The following is a 26,381-nucleotide window of genomic DNA, read 5'->3' as shown; positions in this document are numbered from 1 at the left end:
GCGTGGGAGTAAAGAATTTTCAGTAACCACCAGAGTCTCATCCTGATGACAGTGACCATTTCACCGCAGACAATGCCCGCCATGTTCTACACTCTGCCTCCTGCTGCCAATGTTTGCCATGTTCGGCGCACGCCCCCTGGTGGTCAGCACACATCATAGCACCAGTTGGTTGTTCCACCTTTTGGTCTATTTGCATATTAGGGTCATATATATATATATATATATATATATATATATATATATATATATATATTATATGCTATTAACTAAGCATGTTCTTGAGTTTAGCAAACCTAAATGTAAAATATGGTGTTAGCACATTTACACATTTTATTCCCTGGCAACAGGCACAAAATTTGTGAAGAGTTAGATTTAGAGAGAGTTGCTGAAAAAGCACGCCCTAGCCGGTTTGGCTCAGTGGATAGAGCAAATGTGCAATAAAGTGTGTGTGTGCATGTGTGTGTGTGTGTGTGTGTGTGTGTGCGCACATGGTGTATTTATAATTGTGTTACCAATGGAGAAGGGAGAGAAAGAAATAGAGGGGAAAATTTGTATTAAACAGTAATTCTAAGAATGAACCATGAAATTAATGTTGGTAAGGAGAATAAATAAGAAATGAGGAAATTAAAAAAAAAAGAAGAAGAAGGTCAATTTATTATCAATACAAATTCTAAGGTCCAAGGAATTAAGAAGAGTAGGTAGAATGGTCAAGATCTTTGGGGAAAAAAAAACAAAGAATCAAATTGTTTTAGTTATTGACTATTGCACCACAAAATTAGCCTAAAATGTAGTGGTTTAAAACAGTTTATTATTATCTCTTATGATTCTTACTGGGGACAGATGAGCAGTGTCATTTGAGGCCCCTCTCTGATGTGGCTACAATCAATTTTGGATGAAGATGCAGTTATCTGTAAGCTTGACTAAAATTGATGCAATTGATTCTGGCTATTAACTAGGAGCTCAGACAGGATGTCAACCACATGAACTCTCCATGTGGCCTGGGACTCTCACAGTACGGTGGCTGCGTTCTAGGAAGAGTGTCCAATAAACACATGTCCAAAGCCACTAAAGGAGAAGACACAAGCTTCTTATAATCTAGCTTTGAATATCCTGAAATTTCACCTGTTGCATTCTTTTCTGAAGGAAGTTGCTAAGGCCAGTCCAGATAAAATGGGGATAGAAATAAATGGCACCTCTTGTAGGAGTGACAAGATCATATTAAGAAAAAATATGTGGAGGAGACCAAGATGGTGGCATAGGTAAACACCGGAGACCGCTGCCGCATACAACCATTTCAAAAATACAACTAAAAGACGGAACGGACATCACCCAGAACCACAGGAAGGCTGGCTGAAGAGAGACTCTACAACTAGAAGGAAAGAGAACAGCAAACCGAGGCTCAGAGGAGGCGCAGTGTGGAAAATACAAAGGTACTGAGGTGCGTGCAAAAGCGGGCTGGTGGCTGAGGGCGCGGTTGTCGTTTTCGGTCGGGAGTGAGTCTCAGACTCTGGGCTCCAGATCCGGGCGAGTCTCTAGGGATTCAGACTCAGACGGGAGAAGCGGGATTATCCGGCATCAGTTGGAACCTGAGGGCAGCTTTCTCTCCGAGGTTTGCAGCGGCTGCCGGGGTTCTGAGAAGCAGAGCCTCTGGGAACGGGACTGAGAGCGGCCATAACTGCTCCCTCTGCCCGCCCTGTTGATCCCGCCCCGCCCAAGCCCTGCGCACAGCCATTTGCCGATCACCTCAGGCAAAGGCTGGATTAGCGCCTCCCCAGAAGACAGACGTTTTCCACACAGCTGATTCCTACAGCCAGTTGGCCTGGTGGTCAAATCCCTCTAGTGTTAACTACAACAATTAAGGCTTGGCTAGAACAAGACTGCGCACAAAGACCACAAGGGGGTGCACCAAGAAAGCATAAAAGATGCAGAGACAAAAAAACATGACAGAAATGGAGGATATGGAGCTAAGAATCGCAATTTTGAGGGCTTGCTATAAACTTGAGCAGAGCCTCACGAAAACTAATGAGACCCTCGATGCTACGATAAAGAAATTAGAAAGTAAGCATACACGGACTGAAATAAAGAATATTATACCCAATAGCAGACCAGAGGAGCACAAGAATCAAACCAAAGATTCGACAAAAAACACCCAACTGGAAAAGCAAAATGAAAAAAGAATCCAAAAGTGTGAAGATAGTGTAAGGAGCCTCTGGGACAGCTTCAAGCGTACCAACATCCGAATTATCGGGGTGCCAGAAGATGAGAGACAGCAAGATATTGAAAACCTATTTGAAGAAATAATGGCAGAAAACTTCCCCCACCTGGTGAAAGAAATGGACTTACAGGTCCAAGAAGCACAGAGAACCCCAAACAAAAGGAATCCAAAGAGGACCACACCAAGACACATCATCATTAAAATGCCAAGAGCAAAAGACAAAGAGAGAATCTTAAAAGCAGCAAGAGAAAGAGACTCAATTACCTACAAGGGAATACCCATACGACTGTCAGCTGATTTCTCAACAGAAACTTTGCAGGCCAGAAGGGAATGGCAAGAAATATTCAAAGTACTGAATACCAAGAACCTACAACCAAGATTACTTTATCCAGCAAAGCTATCATTCAGAATTGAAGGTCAGATAAAGAGCTTCACAGATAAGGAAAAGCTAAAGGACTTCATCACCACTAAACCAGTATTATACGAAATGCTGAAAGGTTTCCTTTAAGAAGAGGAAGAAGAAAAAGGTAAAGATACAAATTGTGAACAACAAACATGCATCTATCAACAAGTGAATCTAACAATCAAGTGAATAAATAATCTGATGTACAGAATGAACTGGTGATTACAATGAATCAGGGACATAGAAGGGGAATGGACTGACTATTCTTGGGGGGGGGGGAATGGGGAATGGGAGATGAGGGAAGAGAATGGACAAAAATCGTGCACCTATGGATGAGGACAGTGTGTGGGGAGTGACAGCGGAGGGTGGGGTGGGAACTGGGAGAAGGGGAGTTATGGGAAAAAAAGAGGAACAAATGTAATCTGAACAATAAAGATTTAATTTAAAAAAATAAATAAAAAATAATAAAAAAAAGAAAAAATATGTGGAATATAAGATATTATTTTAGCCATATTTTGGAAATAAAAACCTGAAAACACTCCACCCTCTGGCCAGAATAATGCATATATCCTCCTATATGAAAAATAAGTTCATCTCTTTCCTAAGATCCCAAAGTCATATCCTCTTATGCCTTTTATTCAAAGTCTAGGATCTCAGCCTCTAAATCAGGGCAAAATGTGAATAGGGCTCATTGGGCTCAGTTCCTTGAATACAGCTCCTTGAATGCAGTTCCTCCTCATTTGAAGACCTGAATAGTAAAGAAATGAGAAAGATATCAGCTGCCTACATACAATGGTGATACAGAAATAGAATAATTGCAAAGATACTCATTTGTGAAATATTGAGAATCATATTACCCTTTAAACTAGTCCATTAAATATTTTAAAATACAGAGATATAGTACCAGTTTCTTTTTAAAAAAAATATGTTTTTATTGATTTTAGAGAGGACAGGAGAAGGAATGAGAGATAGACCACCTGCCTCCGGCATGCCCCACACTGAGGATCAAGCCCATAACCTGGGCATATGCCCTAACTGGGAATTGAACCGTAACCTCTTGGTTCATAGATTGCTGCTCAACCACTGAGCCACGCTGGCAGGGCTATCACCAGTTTCTTAATAAAAACCCACTCTTGCTCCCTGGGAATGATTCTCCATGGCTCTTAGCTACAACCTCTGAGCAATTGGCTCTATATTCTATGTTATATTTGGTTTTCAGTGTTTACATCTGAGTATTTCTCTCTGCCTGCTTCCTGCCTAATGAAGTTGAAGATCCGAAGGTCTCTTTTCATTTTGCACTAACTCTGTTCCTTTTTGTTCAAGCTAATGGTGCTTATATCTGTACAGTTATCTTAAAGAACAACAAACTGTGAGTTCTATATAAATCTTTTAGGATTTACTTCATCAGATAAAAAGTACACCCAAAGATATCTTCCAAGTTCCTCCCTGTCTGATTTTGACTGGAGTTGTGGTTATCTGGAAATTTTCCTTAAGATTCTTAGAAGCTTTTTTTTTTAATTGAAAATATTTTTTAGGCATATCCTCAAATGGTTCTCTACTCTTTTTTTGTCATTTGGAGAGGCTGGGGGAAAAGTTTTGTTTTTTTAACCTATTCATCCATAACTTGTTTGTATTTAGTCTATATTCTGCTTGAACATTAAATAATTTAATTTTAGCTTATATCTCTTTATCTGTACCTTATCATATGTGGCATAAAATTAATGTTGATACTTTCAGTACTCTGCTTAAAAATCTCCTTGTCCAAATGTATCAGCTAATTAGGTATCTATTTTCATTTTACTGCGAGCTATGGTTCCTACAACTGTATAGTACTCATACCTTTTTCTGCAGCCTCCAATGATAATTTCCTTACTGTCTTTCAAGCCTTTGTCAACTACTTCCTCAAGTCCCTTTTAGATTCTTCCTGCTGCCTTATTCCAAAGTTATTACATATTTTAGGTTTTTGTTATACCAACATCCCACTCCTTGCTAATAATTTCTGCAATATTTATCTATTGCTATAATTAATCATCCCCAATTTTATTGGCTTTAAACAGCCTATTATTACTTTGCATGGTACTATGGATTGGTTTCAGTCAGTTTGGTGGTTCTCTCTTTGAGTCTCCCATGCATTGTAGTGAGATGTCAGTTGAAGCTACAAATATCTAAAGTCTCAGCTGGGCTGGATGTTCAAGATGGTTCACTGATATAACTGGCAGTTGTTGCTGCGTGTTGGCTGGGATTTCAAGTGGGGCCATTTACCAGAACATTTAGACATAGCTTATCTATGTTCCTTGGGGTTCTCATAGCAAAGTAGCTGGGTTTCAGAGGAAACATGCCAAGATTAAGCCTTCCAAGAGACCCAGGCAGAAGCTGCAAAGATTTGTACGTCACTTGCACTGAATTCTTTGTCAAGAAATTGCTAATACCAGCCTGGATTCAATAGAAGTGGAATTTAGACTCTAACTGTTGATGTGGGAAGCATGAAAGATGGAATATATTATTGTGGTCATCTTTGGAAAATACAGTCTACCACATCAACTTATTAAAGGGGAATTTATGTGGACATTAAAATAACCCACAATCATGGCAAGAATTTTTTTTGTGCCAGAAGCAAAAATTCTTTAATGGAGGAAGAATAATCCAGACAGAGAAGATTATTGCAACATATAAAGATACTTCATAAAATATTAGATGATATTAAATTTAAAATTTCAGAGTTTTCAGATGGATTATTAATACTTGGCAAGAAGAAGTTATGTGGAGCATAAAGGAGCGTTATGTTATTTTCAGACACAGGGAATTAATACAAGCACCAAATCTATGTTTTTTATTTAAAAAACAAACAAACAGGACTTTTCTGATTTCAGTAGAGCTAAGATTTCATAGGCACCAGAATCACCTGAAGAACTATTAAATTAGCCCTAGATGGTTTGGCTCAGTGGATAGAGTGTCAACCTGTGGACTGAAGAGTGCCGGGTTCAATTCCAGTCACATGCCCGGGTTGTGGGCTCAGTTCCCAGTGTGGGGCATGCAGGAGGCAGCCGATCAATGATTCTCTCTCATCATTGATGGTTCTATCTCTCCCTTTCCCTTCCTCTCTGAAATCAATAAAATAAAAACTATTAAATTACACAGAGGTTCATTGCAATAGGATATAACTTGAAACTGCATGTATACAAAGTTTCACAGGTGATTCTGATCCCTACCAACATTTGTGAACAGCTTTCTTAGGTTAATAATTTTCTTGGCTGCTCTTAAACTAGGATAATCATTTGCTATTAGCTTTAAAAACTCTCATTTGGAAAGTGTCCTACATAGGCATCCCAGATTGTTAAACTTTATTCATATCTTTTAACCTGTTTATAAGAATAATACTCTATCCACAAAACCCTATTCCCTAAGTCTTAAAAATACATCTCCAAATAAGATAGAAATTTCCCTCTGATTTATCTTTTCAGACAGGCATAATCTTCTTTAACTTTTTTGTCACTTCTCTTGACATCTACATCCTTGTCTTATCTCATTGATCCAATAAGACACAATCCATATCTAGGATTTCATATGTATTTAAGTCATCATTGTAGAGATTCTAGCTTTTTAAAAAATAAAAAGTATTCCAAAATATTACTTGTTTCCTTTACCAAGATCTCAGTCTCATGTCACCGGGGCCTTTTAATGAAGAAGTGAAGGATGATTTTTTCTCGAATCTGCTTTGTCTTCACCCCATAGATGATTGGATTGAGTGCAGGAGGAATGGCTACATAGAGGTTGGCAATTAGTATGTGGAATGAGTGAGGAATATCATGACCAAAACGATGAGTGAGGACAGAGAACATGGCTGGTGTGTAGAATATAAGAATAACACATACATGTGAACCACATGTATTAAGAGCTTTTTGGCGAGCATCCCAGGATGGAAGGTTAAAGATAGCATGAAGGATGAGAGTGTAGGAGATGCCAATCAGAATCAGGTCTGATGTAATCGTCAGTACAGGCACAGCAAAGCCATACCAGATGTTGATGGAGATATCTGCACAGGCGAGTCGGGCAATACCCATATGCTCACAGTATGTGTGGGGAATGATGAGTGTTCGGCAAAAAGGCAGTCGCTTTAATAGAAACACACATGGGAAGATAATACAAAAGCTCCTGCTGACAATACCCATTACAATCTTAGCAACAATCTGACGGGTGAGGATAGTGGTATATCTTAAGGGGAAGCAAATAGCAACATAGCGATCAAATGCCATGGCCAAGAGGATGGCAGAGTCCATGGCAAAACTGTAGTGGAGAAAAAACATTTGAGTAAGGCATCCAGGAAAGGTGATTTCCTGAGGACCTAGCCAGAAGATGCTGAATGTTTTGGGTACACAGGTATTAGAAAGGATGAGGTCGGTAGTAGCCAGCATGGAGAGAAAAAAGAACATGGGCTCATGGAGGCTGCGTTCCATGGAAATAAGATAGAGAAGAACACTGTTGCCTGCAAGGGCCACAATGTAGAACATAAAGAAAGGAATTCCGATCCAGACATGGAACTGCTCCAGTCCTGGGATTCCCAGTAGGATGAATGGGCCTGGATTGAAGCTGCTCAAGTTGAATGTGGTCATCACGGTCTTGGATTGGATGTGTCTCATAGACTGAAAATAAAAAATGTCATGGCTGATAGTTACAATAATCTACAGACATCCACCTCTCCAATATTACCTCCTCACTTTCAGCTCTGAAAAGTGATAAATTGTCTGTTTCTCTTCTCCTTATAAATACCTGCCAAACATTTAGTCACAATTTTAAATCATAATGAAAGTGGTATTAAAATAATTTTTCCCCAGAGACACAAGTCATAAAACTTTGAATTCAGTCCTGCCTAACTACCAACAACCCATGAAGTTTTCTAAGAAAAGATGTGCAAAAATAATATTATGCGGAAAAATGATTACTAGTCAGGGATTTGGAATCAGCTTCAATGTGAAGTCCCAGCCCTGGCCAACTGGAGTAACAACTGCAAGGCCACAAGGGGCTGAATGAAGGCAGGCTCGATGTCTAAAGCCAATGCAGACCATGCCGTCTCCTCTCTTCTTTACTCTTCTCTCCACACTAGAACATCTGCCCTGGTTCTCATTAGTGTTATAGAAAAGTTTGCCAATATAAAAATATTCTTTCCTAAAATCTAAGGTTCAGGTGGTTTGATCTGCCACATCAGATATTCCCAGATTGGAAAAGTTTAACAAGAGACCTTCTCCAATAACTTACTATGTCATATTTGTCTCAGAGAAAGAATAGAACCCCTCACTCAACCCGCAGAAAAGATAATCCCAGAATGGGGAGCCTGGTATCCTGGCAACATTATGCAATGGCATTCTTGCACCTGTCTAAACAAAATAATGACTCATTCATGTGAGATTTCATTGAAACACTTGAGCCTTTCTCCCAAACTTTTCTATTTTGTGATAGGATGCACAAATCTCTTCCCCCAACTTCAGTAGTAACTCATTTTGTTTCTGCCTGTTTGTGAGTGTTGGGATCCTGCCATGCTCTCTCTGTGTCTGCTGTTTTTTAGGTTGACAAGCTTCACCAGGGTAATAGTCTCCAAATGCCGTGACTTTAACTGTGACTCCTATGTTGAAGATTCTGAAGTTTATAATTTTAAAAAATATTCCTCTCTTCAGTTTTTGAACTAGTTATTCTATTCCTGCCATTGTTACTTAGAAATCCCGCAGCCGTATCCAACTCCCTCCCTCTTGGAGCCTAATCTAGACAGTTTAATAAAATAAATCTTTTCGTTTTTAAAGAGGAGATAATTTATGTAGGATGTGATTGATTTCTGAACATATAAGAAGCCTGAACATCTTCTCGGTTTATTTCAAAGGCTGTTATAACTAATTTGTAAAACCTAAATATGCTCAATTCATTCAGACAATATTTTTAGGTTCTAATATTGTGTCCAAATGAAATGGAAACTCATTATTTTGTAAACAAGCAATAAAGTATGATAATTACTATAGTGAAGTATATAATGGAAGCCTGCATTAAGATAACAGAAGAAATTAATAAATCAACTTTAGATATGTAAGAAGACAAAAATGGTAGGACTTATTTGAAAGAGGCTATGATGGAAGGAATAGTAAAAGGCATTGAAAAATCAGCAAACTCTTCCATCTCTATGAACTTTAAGCCATTTTTTTTTCAGTTTTGTTTTCTTGGCTTCTATTTTGTTTCCTAATTTTGGAAAATATTTTTAAAGAAAGAATATTTAAAATATGCCCATTTGTTTACTATCTAAGGTAAGCAAATGGACATTGACCTGAAGACACATTACCTGGTGGTATGAATAGAACCATATCTATAGATCTCTTGCTGGCATACCTCATAGCTGTAGAATTCGCATACAACTCATGGTTCTTTATCTAATCAAACCACATGCCATTATTGACAACATATTAGCATATAGTATCTAGATCCCACTTTAAATACCTTTACTGATTTCCTTTATTCAGTCTTAAACAAGTATTATCTTAACTAACACCAGACCTCAGATGAGAATATCAAAGTGGAAGAGGCCATACAGCCCTCCCCTATGTCAAAAGCAAAATAATAGTGCACCAAATGTGTCATCCCCAATTTGACCTTCAGCTTCTGGGAATTTGGTCTGAATTCTTTTCCACCTACATTTGATTTTTCACTGTTTATTCAGGTTATTTCATCTCTCTCTTTCTCTAGCTAACTTCCCTTCATCTCCAGTACACACCAAGCTTTCCTAAACAATATCCAAATTAGGTAAGGTTTCCAGGTACACTCCTAGCACTCCACATTATCCATTCAGAGTGCTTACCACACTATTTTTAATTTGCTTAGCTTTCTCACTTAATAAACAGTAAATAGTAAGAGGACAGATGTCAACTTTGCTTACTTTATTGTTCTATTCCCTAGAACCGTGTCTGCTGTAGAATGTTCAATAAATACTTGTTGAACAGATGAGTGACAGAGGGTCCACTGGACTTTCACACTAATTAGTTTGATTATCTAAATAATATTGTGAATACAACTTACTCATGTTCCCCATCCTACCATTGAGCTACTCGTTCCTTAATCTTGTACCCTCACAGCCTGTCATAATAGCATAAGATAAGCTCCTATACTTCAACTCTGGAAAATGGAAGATCTGGAAAATCATGCAAACTTGTTTCCCATATTTAAATACTTCCAAACTGGATGAAGACTCCCAACAAACAAACCTAGGGAATTCAGAGCCACTATACATTACTGAAAAATGTTCTTGAAGAAAGGACACAACTAAATGGCACCTTTCTCACTCACTTTCAAAGTTCTATATACAATGAAAAGGTTCATGACTTTACATTACCATTCTTTGTTGAAACTTTTCAGTTGTCACTAACTGCATGTTCTCTTTCACACTATTTACTAGCACTGTCTCTATCTTTGATCACAGAATCCTGAATAGGATTTTGTCTTTAGCAGACATTCTACTCCCATCTTATTGACAGGTCTCTGATTGATCACTGGGGTTTTTCTCCTCTTGCCTACGACTAGAAATATTATAATAATGTGCCCTATATCTCTACATGTTTTATCTTACCCAGCATTAAACAAAGATAGGTTCTTCAGTAATATCTTGATCATGAAGTACTGTGGTCTATATGTTGTACTTTTTCTTTAATTCTAAGTGTGTCTTTGTGAAGATCTCTCCTCTGCCCCCTTCAAAGAAAAAAATAGCCATGGTTTGTCCATGGGTCACAAAAGGACTGTTGTAAGATCCAATTCAGAAAGCAACTGTTCAACTCCCTTATGTATTTGTGTTTCTCCATGTGTAGGGTGAATGGATATCTTAGTACTTGCCCCTATCATCCCAAAAGAAAAACAGGACACTCATTCATAAATGCACTCACAAATTTGAACCCATTCTTACCATCTAAGATAACCTAAAATTCTTTGAGGGGGCAAAGTAAATTCTAATCCCCAGATTGCTGGCCCAGTCTGGTATAGCTAGTCTTAAAGCAATCTTTAATTTTATTACATGATAAACATTATAAATTTTGCTCTTCAGAAAAACTTGGAATCATTTTGGGGAGTCCAGTGGAAGGGGCTCAAAAATAAGCCCCTAATAGACACAAAATCGGTATTCCAAGTTCTAATCTTGGCCTTTTCAATTTCCTGAAGCCCACTCTTTTCCCACCTCCATGTCTCCACTCCACCAACTCCATTTCTCATCCACTCCACTCTGCTCCCTACCAGCTTTTCTCCTTAATAATTGTACATTACTCACCACTGGCGTATACCTTGGAGGTCCTGGTCCTGGAAATGTTTTGCAAAGACAGGGTAAGGACCAGAGAGTGTAGAACTACAGCAGGCACAAAACAGTTTTAGGATCCGTAAGGACAGACACAGGAACAGAGGGATCAGACATAGGATCATGCTCACTGTAGGGAAGAACAAACACAGAGCCTGGAGGAGTGGAGTGGAAATGTACTTCCCTTGTTTTCTCCAGGGGTTAAAAACAACTGAGAACAGAGGGCCTCTGAAACACAGGGACCCATAGGCTTCAGCTCCCAAGGTCCCAAGTAAGTCTAGGGCAAGAGGGAGAATTCGACCAATTAACCAGCTTAGAAACTTACACCTCTGCTCATATTAGTGGTGGGTTGGGCATTGTGGAATCCAGGATGGTAGTATACGTGAGTGTCAATGGGGTCTCGATCTGGCTTGATCAGTAATTTGATTTTCACAAAAACAAACCCTGGCAAGAGCCAGCTCTGACATGTCTCCAGGTATAGTCTAGAGCTACTAAAACTTCTTTTGCAGAGACAGTTTTACTTTCTTCTGAATTCCTGGCAGAGCTTTATTTCATAGGTAATAATTAATAAACATCTGTGGAATTAAATGAATCTGCTTCTAGCCTTAGATAAAAAAACTTGGGAGACATTTTTTACTTTTCCTGCCGCCTCCCCACGTCAGATGTGAAAAGTCTTTCCTTTTCAGATCCTTATAACAATGTTTATTCTTGCTTGACAGTTCTCCTCATTTTCCTTCTGTGGTGATTCATCACTAACTTTACTTCATTAGTCCATTACTAGAGTACAGGCTAATAATGTATTTGTGTGGGGCAAATCGTTAACACAAAGTACATGCAGGTGTGAAAACCATAGGTAGCTAGCCTGATGCAGTATCATCCTTCCAGCAGGAAAACCCTTGATACCTTTTATTGGTTTAATGAAAAAGTCTACTTCCAATGTCTAGTGACCAAATATCTGGGATTTATCACTTGTTTTACTCATCCTTTCCTTTGTGCTCTAACAAAATACTTAACTGTTTTTAAAATCAGTTTCTGTATCTATGAATATTTGGAAATATTTAATTTAAGGAAGAACTTGAGGAATAAGTAGGGAAACAATTATTAACTTACTGTGGAGAAAATAAGTCTCTAGGATCTGCATAATTTTCTCTCTGATTAGATAGAGTTACAAATCCAGGTAGCTTTCCATCATCCAAAATAGAGATTTAATTAATTTATAACAGCTTATTTGTTTCAATTCTTACAATCAGAGAATATTTATTGCATGCTTATTCTGAATTAGGAGCTTTGCAGGTGATAAGAATGCAATGATAAACAAGGCAGACACTAACCTGGTCCTCAATGATACAAGGGATGAGATAAATGACCAAGTATACAAGTAATCACCTTATTAAAGTTGTGATAATTCCTGAAATAAAATACTACATTGTTCAATGAGAATCTATATGCAGAATTAAAGAAGAAATATCTGAAGAAGTGTTGTTAATTGAAGCTTAAATAACAATTTCCAAGCAAAAAATAAAGAAAAGGCACTAGTAGTGGAAGAGACAAAATTTAATTTGATGCATTTGAGAAGTTGATACTAGGCAAGTATTGTGTCGTTAACAGCAGTATCAGTCATCCCTGTGGGGCCATTTTCTCCAACATCTCCCAAATACAAGGCTAACTTCATTAAGATTCTCAATATGTAGAATAGACAATTGAGTGTATGACAAGTTTAGTTTGGGGTAAATAAGAAAATGACAAAAATAATATACCGTGGAATCTAAGCTGAATAGAGAAGGAAGAAAGAAAAAGTTAGGGATGGCATGGAAGAAAGGGTTTCTGATGAAGTTTGAATCTGCATGAATCTTTATTGAGAACCCATAGTGTGTCTGGTATTTTCATAGGACAGGGTATAAGAATATGCCTATGGCTAAGTTTGTGCCTTTAAGGAGCTGATAATATAGATGTGGATGGATAAATACATAAGCAAATAAGTATAGAATTAATAGAATAGTGGCATCACCCATCAGTGTGGCTCAGTGGTTGAGTGTCTACCCATGAATCAGGAGGTCACGGTTCAATTCCCCATCAGGGCATATGCCAGGGTTGCAAGCTCAATCCCCAGTGTGGGGCATGCAGGAGGCACCCGATCAATAATTCTCTCTCATCATTGATGTTTTTATCTCTCTCTTCCTCTCCCTTCCTCTCTGAAATCAATAAAAATATATTTTAAAAAACATATCCATGTGTCTTGTACTGTTGAGTACAGAAATATCTTAGTCTCCTTATCTCTTTCTACCTTCAAATAATATTATGCTGATCTACGTACAGTATAAAAACTTATAGTCAGAACACTTTCATTTCCTTTTTTCTGAACTGCCCTAAAGGTCATTACAGACATTAAAGAAAATGTCAACACACACACACACACACACACACACACACACACACACACACACACAGCATCTTAGATCATTATGCCAAGTTTACTCTATCTTTTTTTTTTTAAGAGAGAGAGTAAGGGAGAGGGAGAGGGAGATAGAAACATTGATGAGAAAGATCAACATAGACTGGCTGCCCCCTACTTGGGATCAAGCCTGGAATTCAGGCATGTGCCATGACCAGGAATTGAACTGATGACCTCTTGGTGCACGGGTTGATGCTCAACCACTGAACAACACTGGCCGGGTGCCAATTTTATTCTTCATATCTTGTTGTTACCTGGTGTCTGGTTGACTCTGAGTCTTAGTGACCCCATGAGGAAGAGAACAGTTTTATCATAGGGTTTCCAAGGAGATAGAGATGAAGAATAGAAAATGCAGCAGTGGTTTACCATTGTCTTCAGTTGCAGATGGTGTGGGTCACACATGTGCTTGGGTCCCTGGTGTTGCAAATCACCCAATGCCTACAAAATATAAGTGCCCTGTGAAGCTTTACTTCTTACTTCCACGTAATTTAATGTGTTCATCTTGATGAAAAGTATGGTTTCTTCCTAGTAGAGTCTTTAGGAAATAGATGTTTTTATCCTGGGACAGTTAGTTTTTTAAGAAAAACATAGCCGAAACCGGTTTGGCTCAGTGGATAGAGCGTTGGCCTGCGGACTGAAAGGTCCCAGGTTCGATTCCGGTCAAGGGCATGTACCTGGGTTGCGGGCACATCCCCAGTAGGAGATGTGCAGGAGGCAGCTGATCGATGTTTCTCTCTCATCGATGTTTCTAACTCTCTATCTCTCTCCTTTCCTCTCTGTAAAATATCAATAAAATATATTTAAAAAAAAAAAAAAAAAAAAAAAAAAGAAAAAGAAAAACATAGATTGCTTCCACCCAACTCCACCTAATACACACTCTATCCACACCAAATCTTATTTTTTTGTAAAATAGCAAGACAGTAGGACAACACACACAAAAAGAATATCACTTCTGCAATTACTTGCTCAAAGAGTCAAGGGAGTGAAAATAACATAAATGAATTGTAAATAAATGTAAATTAGTGCAAGGCTCTGAGTCTCATGGAAGGTTGTTCTTTTTATCAAAGTCTTCCAGCCCAGCCCGCGTGGCTCAGTGGTTGAGCATCGACCTATAAACCAGGAGGTCACAATTGGATTCCAGGTCAGGAACTTGGATTTGATGCCTGGACTGGGGGCTCAATCCCCAGTAGGGGCGTGTGCAGGAAGAAGCCCATCAATGATTCTGTCTCATCATTGCTGTTTCTATCTCTCCCTCCCTCTCCCTTCCTCTCTGAAGTCAATAAAAATAAAAATAAAAAATTAAAGTCTTCCATTCTCTGTACTAACCCTAAGAACAATGCTTATGTATGCTCCTGAAGACAATGAAATTATTAAAGAGTTTCAACACATAAAGTGAAACAATCATGTAAATTGTAAAATGACCATTTTGGCTTTTATATAGTGAGTGAATTGAATGGAGTGGGGAACTCCTTTAAAAACATAACTTTCGAATGCTCTTCTAGAAACAAATAATTGATAAGGGCCCCAGACAAGCTTGGTGATCATGATAAAGGTAACAATGGTATGTATTTAGCTACTGAAATGACTTATAAGCACCTCAAAATCAAATATTTAACTCAAATATTGAGTTAATTTTGTCAGAGAGTGACATCGGATAAATCAAGGAGAAGCCACAAGTTTCTGGCTTTGAAATTCATGTTTGTGGTGGTGCCATTTACCTTAAAGAAAGACGGAAAAAGGAGAGCACTTTTTATGGAGGAAGTTAGTGTTTTCCAAGTCAGTTTTAGAGAAATTAAGTTTGAAAACTTTGTGAGCCATTCAAGTGAGTAGATATCTAGGAGGCAAATCAATAAAGAATTCAGAATCAGAGAGACCTAGTTTTAGATCCTGAACCTACTAATTGTCTCTCTATAATCTTTATAAGTTTCAGTTTCCTCATCTGTGAAATTAGGTAACTAATATTGCCCTCTCAATTATTTTAATAAGACATATTGGTACTTGTAAAATATGGGTGAAGGGTAGTAAAGCTTTGTGGGGGGGCATACAACTGAAAATAGATAAAAAAGATGATCAACACTATGTAATCTGAGATGGGTAGGAGAGAAGTAGAGCAAGTAAAAGGCACAGGAGGAAAAATTAATGATGCATAGAATCAGGACTGGAGTGTGAAGCAGTACATTTGATAGTTGCAGTAAAGAGAACTGACAGCTACTTAAAGAGGAAAGGCAAGAGGCTTTTTCCTTAATGCAGACATTGAGAAACACAGATATGAGTTGCATGTTAGGAAATATCTAACCTTCAAATATCACAAAATCAGCAATAAGAAAAATGTAAACCTTAGTCTTAGTGCTCTTCTTCTATGCCCTTCATCACCTTCTTCATACAAGTGGAAAGAAAACTAAGCCAAGAAAACCCTTTATTTTCTACAAGTCTCAAAGATTTTCTTTCTTATCTTACTCCTGTCTATATTTTACACATGGAGAAAACTCTAAAATTTCAAGTTAATAGGAGTTGCAGCTCTATTTTATTTATTTATTTTTAATTGTGTCATTTTTTTAAAAAAATTATTTTTATTGTTGAAAGTATTACAGATGTCCCCTCCTTTGTCCTCCTCCACCTGGCTCCTGCCCAACTCCAGGCCTTCTTCTCATGTCTTCCTGTGTTATATAAAATTTCATCTAATCAATTTTATCTAAAATTTGCCTTCAGTGACCCTCCCCACTCATTGTGTCTTCTTCAAAGAGAAAAGGAGAATAAATTTTTCCTGAATCTGCTTGGTCTTCACGCCATAAACAATAGGATTTAGAGCAGGAGGAATGGCCACATAGAGATTGGCAAATAGAATGAGCATGTTTCGAGGGACACTGTGCCCAAAGCGATGAGCGAGGATGGAGAAGAAGGCAGGTGTATAAAACATGAGGATAACACAGACATGAGAGCCACAGGTGCTGAGGGCCTTCTGGCGGGCACCCTGGGATGAGAGGTGAAAGACAGCACGGAGGATGAAGGTATAGGAAATAGCAATAAAGATCACATCGGAGATGACAGTCATGAGAGGCACAGAAAATCCATACCAGATGTTGACAGAGATGTCAGCAGAGGAAAGCCGAGCAACCCCTATATGCTCGCAGTATGTGTGTGGGATGATACGTGTCCTGCAGAAGGGTAACCGTTTCAGCAGAAAAACATCTGGCAGGATGACAGAGAAGCTTCTCACGACAGTGCCCACCACAAGCTTGATGATCACCTGTGGAGTCAGGATGGTGGTGTATCTCAAGGGGAAGCAGATGGCCACATAGCGATCAAATGCCATGGCCAACAGAATGGCTGAGTCCACCACAAAGCTGAAGTGGAGGAAGAACATCTGGGTCAGACAACCAGAGAAGGTTATTTCCTGGGAGCCAAGCCAGAGGTTACTGAGCAGTTTGGGCACCGTGGCAGTGGACAAGACGAGGTCTGTGGTAGCCAACATAGAGAGGAAGAAAAACATGGGCTCATGGAGGCTGTGTTCAACTGCAATGAGGTAGAGGAGGATGGAATTGCCCACAATAGCCACGACATAGATGACACAAAAGGGAATCCCAATCCATATGTGGAACTTCTCCAGGCCAGGTATTCCAACAAGGATAAAGGAGCTAGTGTTGTAACAGCTCAAGTTGTACATAGTCTCTTCAGTCGGGAATCCACTGGTTTTTTGAGCCCTGAGGACAAATCAGCTGTCAGAATGGGCTATGAAAGACAATTTCACTTTGGTATTGCATGTGGTTGAGGACTGCACTGTCACTTTCAGGGTTCCTACATGAGAAGCACCCTCTGTCCCTTAGATGAGCTGACACCTATAGAATTGACTTGTTATTGCATTCTTTTCCTTACCATTAACCCTTCATTTTTATATATTATATATTTTAATAAACCAGGAAATGGTTATTTTTGTAGGTCAGCAATTTCATGTGATTAAACCTAAATAACTTTCCTTTTCTTAAGGAAATAGGCCCTGGTTCAAATGGGAAGAAATATGTGTATAAGAAAGAGGTGTGTGTGAGGGAGGAGAAGGGGGAGGGTGGCTGGAGGGAGGGAGGGAGGGAGGGAGAGAGAGAGAGAGAGAGAGAGAGAGAGAGAAAGTAACTAAATAGGAGAGTTGACTGACCTTTATAGAGGAAATATTATATTTCAGACAATGGATTTGATAAAATAAGCTGAAGAATTTCAATAAAGCAGTAGAAAAAAATAAGGAAAAGGGAAAGAAAATAAATGACAGGTTCCAGTGCTGTGGGTGGTATTGGAGCTTTTTTTTACCTGGTATTAAAATACAGTTCAGATTAGGATACTTACTGGTAACTAGTTCCCACTGTCCAGAGGCAATCCTTTCCCCACCTCTCAAACCCCTGCTCCCATATCCATAAAAATATATAGTCTAAGTTATATCTCCATGTTTGATGCAGACTAAACTCCTACAGGCACTGAACTCCTACAGGCACTGTTATTGTTATAGAATATAATGATAACAGTTAATGAAATCGTTCCCTAAAAGGATGGTGACATCACCACCTGTGGCATGAAAGCAGGTAGACTGAGAAAGCCCCAAATGTCTCTGTAATTTAGGCTGGATTGCAAGTCCGTCCCTTGGAGCACAGACTCACTGCCTCCTGACAAGAAGCACATTTCCTCAGGGCCACTGAGAATACATTTAAAGGGGAGAAAAATAAGCCACTAATCATTACAACTACAAAGGAGAGAAGTGTCAAAGGAAAACATCCAAACCAAGATTTGCTGCTTCAGTCACAACCTATTCTGACCTCAGTTCTTTTACCCAAAAAAGCTCTTTTTTCTAATGAGTTCCCTACTGTACTAATGGTTGCTTAAGTTGGTCTATGCTTTAAATCAATAGTTTTCTGCCAGGATCTGTCAACTTATTATGGAATCATTGCTATCAGAGGCCTTCTTCCCAAATCACATTTTCAAGGGGACAGACCTTGCTTGGCCACTGAGTAAATGCAAGGCTACTTATTTGATAAACGATCAAGCCAGTGTAGGGTTTTCCTCTTCCCTAATTGACTGTAGTTTTCAACTCACCAAACTCTGTCTTCTCTCATGCTTTACAGTAGTGGGATCTATTTAAACAAGTAAAAAATTAGGCTGGGAGAAGTACTGTAAGAGGTGGAATGGAAATATTTATGTAATTCCTTGTATTCCTAGGAGATAAAACTCAGATCATATGGGCCCCTCCATTACCCATGTCCAGACAAGGGATGAGATCAGCCATATTAACTCCTTTCCCTTGAGATGGAATGTAGCTTGGTGGATTGAGTAAGCTGTGGATATTGGGTCCCTAGGAGATTCAGTCTAGGCAATTCAGACACAGTCAGTTGAGATAAATTTTCAGAGGCCTAAGTATGTTCTTGTATTTGAGGTATTATTTATCTTATTTGCATAAACTTGTTCCAATAATGAAAAATACAATTAAAAATTTCTAGTCTTGATATTGGAAAGACCTCAATAATTTCTTAGCCATTTTTTTACACTTTGCATTGTCATGCAAGTTTTATACTCATTTCTCAATTTACACACACACATTTTATTTTGTTTGCATTGAATCTATTAGTATGAAAATACTTGATGTTTATAATACTGTATATTTCTATATAAATATATGCCTCCATTAATGGAGCTTTCTTTTAATTTCCTCAATAATTAAAGTTGGTTAAAACACTAACTTGAAAAAAATATATGTTCTCTACATGTTTACTGCAGCATTATTTACAATAGGCAGGATATGAAAACCTTCTTCTGAGGCTCTTTCAGTGGCTAAACCTAATGGGCAGCCCCCAGGTCTCAGGGTGCCTTGGCCTTTTGCTGACCTGCCCCAGGCCAAGTACTGGTGGCAGCCAGCCTTATTACACAGCTTGACCCAACCTGCATGCAATCAGACCCAGCACAGTCAGCTAATCATCGTGGATCACTTTGTATCTCCTAACAAGTAGCCCAGGGCCAGTCACAGGCAGTGCCTGACATTGACCCACAAAAGAATCTGTATGCAACGAGAATATTCACAATAAAGACAAAATAAAGATTTTTTTAAGTAAATAAAACCTATAACAATTGTAACCAAAAAGTCAGAAAAAAAGGAAATGAAAGTGATCTGGCTACAAGTTTTTACACTGTATGTAGAGCAGCATATTATTTGAAGGTAGATAGAGATAAGGAGACTAAGATATTTCTGTACTCAGCAGTACAAAATGCATGAATATGTTTTTTTAAATATATTTTTATTGATTTCAGAGAGGAAGGGAGAGGAAGAGAGAGAGAGAGAAACGTCAATGATGAGAGAGAAACATTGATCAGCTGCTTTATGCACACCATGCACTGGGGATTGAGCCTGCAACCCTGGCATGTGCCCTGACACAGAAACAAACCATGACCTCCTGGTTCATGGGTTGATGCTCAACCACTGAGCCACAGTCCTGGCTAAAACGGCATGAATTTCTTAATGAAAAGAAAGACCTGAGCCCTCTGAAAACATCTTAGAGAACACAGATACCAGTTGCAATGTATCATCAGTTTATTCTAGCTTTCCTAGGTTATATTAAACACCAAAAAGGTACACATGTTCCACATTAAACATAAATATTATAAAATTGCATGAGTTTGTTAAAGACAAATTCTTGGCGTAATGGCATGTTTGGCAGAAAGATAATTAACATTTACTTATCTGCTGTGAGGGTCTTGCCCCCATACATGGGGGTTGTCTCATTGCCAAGGGAGTCTTGGATAAAAGCCTGGGGTAGTTTTATGGATGCAGGAGCAAGAGGGAGCTCACAGGGGAAGGGCTAGGAGTGAAAAAGTACTGAGTACTGAGTCAGAGTGAAGAAAAGCATCTTATGTTTTCCCCATAAGGAGACCTCCAAATGGAGGGCCTGGGCTAAGAATATAACTATGCAAAAGAGCATGGCCTGAGTCCTTGACTGCCACTCTCATCAGAGACAGAAATGTACTGGCTATGCACCAAGCCTGGTGTGGGAGGGCAGATTTGCCTTGTGAGGCCTGCCCTGTGAAGCAAAGCTTTTTATAATTGCCAATGGTTAGGCCTAAAAAAATTTATGTGCATTGTCAGCCTGGAGCTGGACTCTTATCCCAATATGTCTTATCCACAAGAGAGCTTGTTTTTCATACCAGCCCCAGTTCTACTAGGCCCAATCAAACAGCCAGGCCAATAGCAATAGCCAGGTGATCAGGTAAGTTCACAGTCCTCCTCATGTCCCAGGAAAATATCTCTGTGCTGCAATTTCCATCAAGGTTTTGGGGCAAGTTAGCAAAGATACATGGATGATTTATCAATACTGCTAATATATTCAGCAATGGGGGCCGTCACAATAGAGCTTTGTAGGGTCCTGAAATAACCACTCACGGTTTGGGCAAGGGGCCTGGGTGGTGACAAAGAGTCTCTCCTTGACCAAACTCTAGTCAGGCCCCTCTGAACTTTCTTCTCATTGAGCAATGACTTTTAGGCTTCTGGTGTCCATCTCTGTATTGTCCACATTTAGCCAAAATCCTGTTGACTCTTTTTGCCTGGAAGATGGCGACCTGCAGGAAGGTAGGGAGGGAGAGAGTGTGAGAGCACAAGGAAGTGATAGAGGAGTGTGTGGACGTGTGTGGTGTGTGTGTGCATGAGCTAGGGACAGTTAGATTCTGCAGGTCTTCCAAGGGGCTGCCAAACCGGGCAGTCTTAGACAGTGGAGCCCCGCTCCCTGCGCGGACACTCCTGGGCGGCATGGGCACAGAGACCATGCAAACTTGAGAAACAGAGCTGCTTGAGACTAGAATCCTGGCCTCAGCACCACCCAGTCTGGTCTCAGACGCAAACTAGGACCCTGCAGCCACTGGGGACAGAGACCTGCAACCATAGCTACAGACCCACAGCCAAGAATCCAGACATCCCCGTGGCAGATTTCTGTGAGTAACAGAGCCCATCCCCCTCCCCACAGGATCTCAGGCAGTGCCATTTCTGCAGGATCTTGAGCCTAGGAGTGCTCAGACACTGGGAATTTGTTCCTTGCAGCACCTCTGCAGAAACTTGAGCCTAGGAGTGCTCAGACACTGGGAATTTGTTCCCCGCAAGGCAATCTGGCGACCAAACCTGGAGCCCATGCAGGGCGGTAGTGCCACCTGACTTTGATTCTGGGAAAGCGCTCACTGAAGCCCCCATTCTCCAGGCGGGAGGCAGCACTAAGCACCAGTGACTTGACTGTTTCTTATCATGCGCGCTGGGGGTCCCTGATTCCCAGTGCATTCACACTAAGAGCCAGTGGTTCCAATTCTTGGTGCATGCACACACAGGGACTCTGAATCTTAGCATGAGGCTGAGATACTGGATTCTTGGGGAACTCTGACTCCTGGAACATGCTAGGGGGCTCTGATTTTCAACACAAGCCAGGGGGGTCTCTGTTTTCGCGTGGTGCAGGCGGGGTCCCTGATTCTAGATGCGCACATGAGGCCACACTGAGCCCTGGTAAAGCTGTCTCTGGGCGATCCTGGTTCCCACCAACCCACGACAGTCACACATCTTAGTGTCAGAGCTCTTCAGTGACACCAGGGTGGTGCGAAGCTCCCACTGCATATGGCCCAGGCCCGCGCCCACGCAATTCTATGTTTGAACCTTCTGGTGATAGTCAAAATGGGAAGACGACTAGAAAGAAAAGAAAATGAGGAGTCGCCAAGAAAGGAAATTAGTGAAATTGAAGCATGCAACATGACAGAAAAAGAATTCAGAGTAATGGTTGTACAATTCATTCACAGGATGGAAGAGAAAATCAACAACCTATGCAAGAATCAGGAAGAAATTAAAAGTGATATAGTTACAATCAAAAACACCATGGAAGGTTTCAACAGTAGACTAGAAGAAGTAGAGGACCAAATTAGTGAGTTAGAAAATAAGGTAGAGAAACAAGCTCAATCTGAACAGCAACTGGAAAAAACAATTAAAAAGCAGAAGAGCCTAAGGGAGCTTTGGGACAACATGAAACGAAGTAACGTACACATAATAGGGCTGCAAAAAGGACAAGAAGAGCAGCAAGAATTAGAAAATCTATTTGAAGAAATAATGACAGAAAACTTCCCAGATATGGGGAAGAAAAAAGTTACACAACTACAGAGAGTCCCAAGCAAGATGAATTCCAAAAGACCCACACCAAGACACGTCATAATTATAATGGCAAATCTTCACGACAAAGAGAGAATCTTAAAGGCTGCAAGAGAGAGACAGAGAGTTACCTACAAAGGATCCCCTATCAGATTATCAAATGATTTCACAACAGAAACACATCAAGCTAGAAGGGAATGGGAGGAGGTATACAAAGTGTTGCAAAGCAAAGGTCTGAATCCAAGAATACTCTATCCAGCAAGACTATCAATCAAAATTGAAGGGGAAATCAGGAGCTTCACAGAAACAAAGAGGCTAAGGGAGTTTATCACTACCAAGCCAGCAATGCAATAAATGCTAAAGGGAATGCTGTAAAAAGAAGAAATAAAAATGTAAGAAAGAACACAGGCACTAAAATAGAAATGACTACAAACAAGTACCTTTCAATAATAACTTTAAACGTAAATGGACTAAATGTTCCAATCAAAAGACACCAAGTGGCTGAATGGATAAAAAGACATGACCCATATATATGCTGTCGACAAGAGACCCACCTAGGAACAAGGGACTCACACAGACTGAAAGTGAAGGGATGGAAACATATCTTTCAGGCAAATGGAAATGAAAAAAAGCTAGGGTAGCAATACTTATATCTGAAAAAATAGACCTTAAAGTGAAGGCCATAACAAGACATAAGGAAGGCCACTTCATAATACTAAAGGGATCGATACAACAAGAGGATATAACCCTGATAAACATATATGCACCCAATGCAGGAGCACCCAAATACATAAAAAAAACTTCTGGAAGATATCAAAGGAGAGACTGACAACAATACAATCATAGTAGGGGACTTAAACACACCACTGACATCATTGGATAAATCCTCTAGACAAAAAATCAGCAAAAAAGCAGCAATCCTAAATGACTCACTAGATCAGATGGACTTAATTGACATCTTCAGAACATTTCACCCCAAAGCCACAAAATATACATTTTTCTCAAGTGCACATGGGACATTTTCAAAAATAGACCACATATTGCGTCACAAGCAAAGTCTCCCCAAATTCAAGAAGATTGAAATCATACCAAGCATATTCTCAGACCACAATGGCATAATATTAGAAATAAACTACAATAAAAACAATCCAAAAAACTCAAACACTTGGAAGCTGAATAGTATGCTATAAAATAATAATTGGGTTACCAATGATATCAAAGAAGAAATTTAAAACATCCTGGAAACTAATGACAATGAAAACACAACAATCCAAAACCTATGGAATACAATGAAAGCAGTCCTGAGAGGGAAGTTTATAGCTCTACAGGCCTGTCTCAAAAAACAAGAAAAAATGGTAGTAAATCATCTAACTCTACAACTCAAAGAATTAGAAAGAGAGCAACAAGAAAACCCCAGAGTGAGCAGAAGGATGGAGATAATAAAGATTAGAGCAGAAATAAATGACATAGAGACCAAAAAAACAATACATAAAATCAATGAAACCAAGAGCTGGTTCTTTGAAAGGATAAACAAGATTGATGAACCTCTAGCCAAGCTCACCAAGAAGCAAAGAGAGAGGACCCAAATAAACAAAATCAGAAATGATAGAGGCCGAAACCAGTTTTGCTCAGTGGATAGAGCGTCGGCCTACAGACTGAAAGGTCCCAGGTTCGATTCTGGTCAAGGGCATGTGGAGGAAATGGACATATTCCTAGAAAAAGACAACATTCCAAAACTCAATCAGGAAGAATCTAAAAATCTCAATAGGCCAATAACTATGGAATAAATTGAAGCAGTCATCAAAAAGCTTCCAGCAAACAAAAGCCCAGGACCAGACGGCTTCACAGGGAAGTTTTACCAAACATTCAAGGAAGAACTAAAACCTATCCTCCTCAGACTACTACAAAAAATCCAAGAGGAAGGAACACTTCCAAGCTCATTCTATGAAGCTAGCATCACCCTAATACCAAAACCAGGGAAAGACATCACAATGAAAGAGAATTACAGGCCAATATCCCTCATGAACATAGATGCCAAAATCCTCAACAAAATCTTAGCAAATCGGATCCAGCAGTACATCAGAAAGATCATACACCATGACCAAGTAGGATTTATCCCAGGGATGCAAGGATGGTACAATATCCGAAAATCAATAAACGTGATACATCACATAAACAAATTGAAAGAAAAAAACCACATGGTCATATCAATTGATGCAGAAAAAGCATTTGACAAAATCCAACACCCATTTTTGATAAAAACTCTCAGCAAGGTGGGAATAGAAGGATCATACCTCAACATAATAAAAGCCATATATGACAAACCCACAGCCAACATCGTACTCAATGGACAAAAACTAACACCATTTCCCCTAAGAACAGGAACAAGACAGGGATGCCCATTCTCACCACTCCTGTTCAACATAGTACTGGAAGTATTAGCCATTGCAATTAGACAAGAAGAAGAAATAAAAGGCATCCAAATTGGAAAAGAAGAAGTAAAACTCTCCTTATTTGCAGATGACATGATATTATACATAAAAAATCCTAAAGACTCCATCAAAAAACTATTAGACTTAATAAATTAATTCGGCAATGTAGCAGGATACAAAATTAATGCCAAGAAATCTATGGCATTTCTATACACCAATAGTGAACTTACAGAAAGTGAGACTAAAAAAACAATCCCATTTACCATCGCACCAAAAAAAACTAAGCTACCTAGGAATAAACTTAACTAAAAAGGTAAAAGACCTCTACTCAGAAAACTACAGGACATTGAAAAAAGAGATAGAGGAAGACATAAAGAGATGGAAAAACATACCATGTTCTTGGATTGGTAGAATCAACATCATTAAAATGTCCATACTACCCAAAGCAATCTATAAATTCAACGCACTTCCCATTAAATTACCAACGGCATACTTCACAGATCTAGAACGAACTCTCCAAAAATTCATCTGTAATAAAAAAAAAGACCCCGAATAGCTGCAGCAATCCTGAGAAAGAACAAAGTAGGTGGGATCTCAATACCAGATATCAAGCTGTATTACAAAGCCACTGTTCTCAAAATTGCCTGGTACTGGCACAAGAACAAACATATAGATCAATGGAATAGAATAGAGAGCCCAGAAATCGGCCCGAACCAATATGCTCAATTAATATTTGACAAAGGAGGCAAGAACATACAATGGAGTCAAGATAGTTTCTTCAATAAATGGTGTTGGGAAAATTGGACAGATATATGCAAGAAAATGAAACTAGACCACCAACTTATACCATACACAAAAATGAACTCAAAATGGATAAAGGACATAAATGTACAACGGGAAACTATAAAAATACTAGAAGAATCCAAAGGTAACAAGATCTCAGACATATGCCGAAGCAATTTCTTCACTGATACAGCTCCTAGGGCAGTTGAAACTAAAGAGAAAATAAACAAATGGGACTATATCAAAATAAAAAGCTTCTTCACAGCAAAGGAAACCATCAACAAAACAACAAGAAAGCCCACTGCATGGGAGAACATATTTGCCAATGATATCACCGATAAGGGTTTAATCTCCAACATTTTTAGGGAACTCATACAACTTAACAAAAAGAAGATAAACAATCCAATCAAAAAATGGGCAAAGGACCTAAATAGATACCTTTCAAAAGAGGACATTCAGAAAGCCAAGAGACATATGAAAACATGCTCAAAGTCACTAATCATCCGAGAAATGCAAATCAAAACAACAATGAGGTACCATCTCACACCTGTCAGAATGGCTATCATCAACAAATCCACAAAGGACAAGTGCTGGAGAGGATGTGGAGAAAAAGGAACACTCGTGCACTGCTGGTGGGAATGTAGACTGGTGC

General features: G+C 39.2%; 2 protein-coding genes across 2 annotated transcripts; both read right to left on the bottom strand.

The window, feature by feature from the left end:
• Window positions 1–6,280: 6,280 nt before the first annotated feature.
• LOC102441850 (olfactory receptor 52H1-like) lies at window positions 6,281–7,228 on the bottom strand. The gene has a single exon (XM_006094637.1). The coding sequence runs from the start codon at window positions 7,226–7,228 to the stop codon at window positions 6,281–6,283; it is 948 nt and encodes a 315-aa protein (XP_006094699.1).
• An 8,872-nt stretch (window positions 7,229–16,100) lies between these two features.
• LOC102438642 (olfactory receptor 52H1-like) lies at window positions 16,101–17,042 on the bottom strand. The gene has a single exon (XM_006094563.1). The coding sequence runs from the start codon at window positions 17,040–17,042 to the stop codon at window positions 16,101–16,103; it is 942 nt and encodes a 313-aa protein (XP_006094625.1).
• Between the last annotated feature and the right edge of the window lie 9,339 nt (window positions 17,043–26,381).

The sequence above is a fragment of the Myotis lucifugus genome, unplaced genomic scaffold (genome assembly GCF_000147115.1).
Source record: "Myotis lucifugus unplaced genomic scaffold, Myoluc2.0 scaffold_138, whole genome shotgun sequence".
NCBI classification, from domain to species: Eukaryota; Metazoa; Chordata; class Mammalia; order Chiroptera; family Vespertilionidae; genus Myotis; species Myotis lucifugus.
This window is presented reverse-complemented; position numbering and strand designations above follow the sequence as displayed.